We start from the raw sequence: 5009 nt of genomic DNA on the forward strand, positions 1-5009 counted from the left end.
GGGCCGCGAGAAAGCTGTATACGTGCACTCCAAGCAGCAGCTAACGGCCAGTAGGGTTTTTGAAGACTATTTAAAGATATCATCGTCAACAGCCGGAACATCTACGAAATTGGACAACCTTGGGCAAGTTTTGACTGCTGATTGAAGGCTGTTGAAGGGTTTGGAGCATCTTGGAAGCTTGGAATCATTCGGGTACACTATTGAAGCGTTCAGGAGTGAAGACCACGGGTTTTACCATCCTAATCTTTCGTTCTTTGTTCGTTTTTATGTGTAACATGATGAATTCAGAATTTAATACGACTTTATTTGCATTCTTGATTATGTTTTCCGGCTAAAAACCGTTAACTACCTAGGCTAATGACTATGGCATAATAAAGTTTGGATTTTTATTTGATTTTTGTCGTGGTTGTGGATCTTTCTTGTATTGTAAACGCTATGGTAGTTTATCTTGGTGCGTATGCGTGCTCGTGATTATTTGATTATTGTTTATTGCTTCATTCGATTCTTGGTCGTGTCTAGCTTTCTAGCATTCTTTTATTATTTTATTTAGGATTTTTTTTAGAAACCCCCCCCCCAAATTAATAAACATTTTAGTATGTCGTGTCAGTCTGAGTCTAGATAGAGTCGTAGCGTAATCAGTAGAGTCTCGTGGGTTCGATACTCGGACTTACTTTAGCTTTACTACAACGATCGGTTCACTTACCGGTTGTGTGTTTTAGGGTTTAGGTCGAGTCTTAGTTTTATAATTTTAAAGCTTAGAGAGTCTAGAATTAGGGTAATTTAGTTAGTTTTATTTAACCTATTTTCAGCACATCAAGTTTTTGGCGCCGTTGCCGGGGACTCTTGGCGATTGCGCTAATTACTTTGTTTGGACTTACTTGACATATTACGTGCTATTTGTTTCTTTGTTTGAGTCGTAGGTGTCTAAGTAACTAAGTGTCTTTTTATAGTTAGTTGAGTCGTTTAGTAGAGTCTTCTTACTTGTTTGTTTTCGGTTTTTGCAGTGGATGCCCCATACGCGCTCGCAGGGACCGCCGCCGTTGCCGTTTGCACTCAAGTCTTCCTTCTCATCTTCTACGTCCGAGGTACGTGCTTCTAGCTCTACTTCATTTTCACAGTCCACCCCAGCGTTCGATTTTACACCAAAGTCTTCACCCCACAATTCCCCGCCATCCACCCGCTCACATAGTCCACCACAATTCCCCCATCACCCTTCCCGAGATCCCGAACGATCGGTCTTGGCAGATTCCATCCTACATTATGACCGCCATCACAAATTCCTGCCAGTTCCATGGTCGTGACGACGAGGATGCCCCAGCTCATATCAATCGCATCACTCGTCTCTGCAGCACCTTCTCCATCGAGGGTGTCAATCTTGATGCTAGGTATCTTCAGGTTTTTCCGTTCTCACTTGCTGGACGCGCAGCCATCTGGTTCGATTCCCAGCCTGCTGGCACTTTCACTACTTGGGCAGGCCTTCGCGATGCATTCTTAGCCAAGTATTTTTCGCCAGCCAAGGCATCTCGCCTTCGTGACCAGATCCACTCGTTTCGTATGGAGCCAGATGAGCCGTATCACTTAGCTTGGGAGCGTTTTCAGACCTTGATTACCCGTTGTTCTCAGCATGGTCTATCTGACTGGGCGTTAGTAGAGAAGTTCTACAATGGACTTACTCCTGAGATTAGGGCTCGTTTCGATACGTCAGCAGGAGGGCAGCTTATGGGAAAGAAGACAGTGGCGGAGTGCAATGATTTGTTTGAGAGTTTTGCCCACTCCGATATGGACTACAGCACTACCAGCAGGACTTCCATTCCTGTGCGTACCACCTCGGCCGGTCGAGGGGTAAACCAAGTTAGCTTGGATTCATCAGTAGCTGCTGCAGTCGAGAGAGCGAAGGAGGAGTTGAGGCAAGAGATGAGGCAGGAGTTGAGTGAGATAAAGAAGAAAGTCGATAGGTGTGAGGTTTGTCGAGGAGGACATGATACTATTGATTGTCCTACGATCACTCTTGAGCAGGTAGAGTACATAGCCGGTCAGTCTAGGGGTCCCACGAATCCGTTCAATAATTCTATTTCCAACTGGCGCGGTAGTGGTAATTCGAGTGGTTATCGTTCGTCTGGAAATCCTCCTGGATTTCCATCTGGTCAGTATCAGAGTAGAGGGCCCGGTATTTACACGCATTCTGGTTCAGGGCAGTTTAGTGGGTCAGGTTCGAGTGGTCAGTTTATGAGTAGGGGACCGACTCAGGAGAGTCAGGGTAGTGGGAAGGCTCCTGAGGTTAGTACGAACAGGCTGGAGGAGATGTTTGCCCAGATGATGACGCGGACCGATGCGTTCATGAAGAATCAGGAGCAAATTAATAAAAATAACGAGCTTTAGTTCAAGAATCAGCAGGCCGCCCTCCTCGATCTTCAGAGGACAGTAGCGGGCTTGCTAAGCAGTTACAGGAGCACCCACCGGGTCAGTTTTCGGGAAACACTTTCCCGAATCCCGCGAATCAGTCAGCGAAGGCGATTACGACCCGTAGTGGGAAGAGTTTGGGAGAGGTAGTGAGAGAACGAGAAGTTGAGGATGAGAGAGAAGATGAAGTCGATGAGGAGATCGAGATGGAGGCTCCAGGCAAGGTGCACACGAGGCTAGCCCCAGCAAGTACCGCACACGCCGAGGAGTCGCCAGTAGAGCGGAGAGTGGAGAAGCAGCCGACGAGGGGTCGGCCGGCACCGGTGATTGATTACTCTCGCCTTCCGTTTCCAGCCCGTGCCAGGCAGCAGAAATATGCTCAGGAGTACGGGAAATTCCTCGAGATGTTTACTCAGTTGAAGATAAATCTTCCGTTCATCGAGGCGCTTCAGTCTATGCCTAAGTACGCAAAATTCCTTAAAGATCTTTTGAAGCGTAAGGAGAGAATCGGTGAGCTTTCGAATATTCCATTGACAGGAGGTTGTTCCGCGGTAGTCTTGAATAAGCTACCAGAGAAGTTGACCGACCCTGGCACATTCACGATTCCATGTTTCTTTGGGGGAGCCGTTACCCCTGCTCACGCCTTAGCCGATTTAGGGGCCAGCATCAATCTGATGCCATTCTCGTTGTATGAGCGACTTGGTCTAGGAGAGCTTACACCCACGCGCATGTCATTGTCCTTGGCTGACCGATCAGTCAAGTATCCTTGTGGGATAGTAGAGAATTTGTTGGTGAAGGTCGATAGGTTTGTGTTCCCAGTAGATTTCGTTGTGCTCGACATGGAGGCCGATGAGAGAGTTCCTATTATCCTAGGCCGTCCATTCCTTCGAACCGCAAAGGCGATCATCGACGTCTTTGACGGTAAGATTTCTCTTCGTGCGGGTGACGAGGTTGTCACATTCGAGATCGATAGGGTGATGCAACATCCTAGCTGTGGAGATGATGTTAGTGGGCCGTGTCATTCCGTCTATTTTCTCAATTCATTCATATCTTGTGTCGACACGTGTTTCGAGTACATTAGTGGAGCTCATTTAGTAGGCGAGGGAGTTGTTGACGAGCATTCTGAGGATGAGGTAGATGAGGTAGAGGAGGAGCAGTTTGATGAGAGTGACGAGGTTAGTGCTGAGCCGTTAGAGCTCGATGCGGTTAGTGATGAGAGTACTCCCGTAGAGATTCCACCGCCTTTAAAACTTAAGGTTCTTCCTTCACATCTCGAGTACGCGTTTCTAGGAGAGAAGCCGAGTATGCCTGTCATCATTTCTTCGAAGTTGACAGAGGAGGAGAAGGCGAGGTTGATTGAGGTGCTTAGAGAGCACAGTGATGCGATTGCATGGAGGCTATCCGATATCAAGGGCATTAGCCCTACTTTTTGCACACATCGCATTCTGATGGAGGATGTTTTCAAGCCTGTAGTGCAGCCGTAGCGTCGGTTGAATCCGAATATGCAGGAGGTAGTGAAGAAGGAGGTGATGAAGCTTTTAGAGTCTGGTTTGATCTATCCTATTTCTGATTCAGCTTGGGTGAGTCCTACGCAGGTCGTCCCGAAGAAAGGAGGGATGACGGTTGTTCTGAATTCGAAAAATGAGCTTATTCCGTCTCGTACTGTTACGGGTTGGCGTGTGTGCATTGACTATCGAAAGTTAAATGACGCCACTCGTAAAGATCATTTTCCGCTCCCATTCATTGATCAGATGCTTGAGCGTCTCGCGGGTCAGCAGTTCTATTGCTTTCTCGACGGGTTTTCGGGTTATTTCCAGATCCCTATTGCACCAGAGGATCAGGAGAAAACCACTTTTACATGTCCATACGGCACATACGCGTACCGACGCATGCCATTTGGATTATGTAACGCTCCTGCTACATTCCAGCGTTGTATGATCGCGATCTTTCAGGACATGGTCGAGAGTTCGATGGAGGTGTTTATGGACGATTTTTCTGTATATGGTAGTTCTTTCGATCAGTGCTTGATGAATCTTGAGAGGATGTTGAAGAGATGCGTGGAGACGAAGTTGATGCTGAATTGGGAGAAGTGTCACTTCATGGTGACTGAGGGGATTGTGCTAGGGCACAAGATTTCGCGAGCAGGTATTGAGGTTGATAAAGCGAAGATAGATACGATTAGCCAGCTCCCTCCGCCGACTAGTGTCAAGTCGGTTCGTAGTTTTCTCGGTCATGCGGGATTTTATAGGCGCTTCATTAGGGATTTTTCCAAAATCACTCGCCCCATGACGCGATTGTTGGAGAAGGACGTTCCTTTCGTCTTTGACGAGGAATGCCTTCATGCGTTTGAGTTTCTGAAGGAGAAGTTAGTGAGTGCACCGATCCTCGTGTCGCCTGATTGGAGCTTACCATTCGAGTTGATGTGCGATGCGAGTGACTACGCAGTTGGTGCGGTGTTAGGGCAGAGACGGGAGAAGCATTTTCACCCGATTTACTACGCGAGTAAAACGCTGAATGATGCCCAGGAGAATTACACCACCACGGAGAAGGAGTTTTTGGCGGTGGTGTTCGCGTTCGATAAATTCTGATCATATCTCGTTCTTTCGAAA

The 5009-nt window shown here is 47.5% G+C and overlaps 1 protein-coding gene across 1 annotated transcript; it reads left to right on the top strand.

Annotated features, from left to right (window-relative positions):
• The first annotated feature begins 1260 nt into the window (after nt 1–1260).
• Nucleotides 1261–3884, top strand: LOC110895271. Its single transcript, XM_022142556.1, has 3 exons — nt 1261–2281; nt 2395–2619; nt 2755–3884. The coding sequence occupies exons 1-3, from the start codon at nt 1261–1263 to the stop codon at nt 3882–3884; spliced, it is 2376 nt and encodes a 791-aa protein (XP_021998248.1).
• Nucleotides 3885–5009: the final 1125 nt, after the last annotated feature.

Source organism: Helianthus annuus, chromosome 2 (genome assembly GCF_002127325.2).
Source record: "Helianthus annuus cultivar XRQ/B chromosome 2, HanXRQr2.0-SUNRISE, whole genome shotgun sequence".
Classification (NCBI taxonomy): Eukaryota; Viridiplantae; Streptophyta; class Magnoliopsida; order Asterales; family Asteraceae; genus Helianthus; species Helianthus annuus.

Excerpts from the sequence above, each read along its gene's own strand:
- LOC110895271 (XM_022142556.1), top strand. The coding sequence starts at position 1,261 with ATGACCGCCATCACAAATTCCTGCCAGTTCCATGGTCGTGACGACGAG. Across the intron at positions 2,282-2,394 it reads TGGGAAGGCTCCTGAGGTTA|GCCGCCCTCCTCGATCTTCA; the intron begins GTACGAACAGGC and ends AAGAATCAGCAG. Across the intron at positions 2,620-2,754 it reads GATCGAGATGGAGGCTCCAG|CCCGTGCCAGGCAGCAGAAA; the intron begins GCAAGGTGCACA and ends TTCCGTTTCCAG.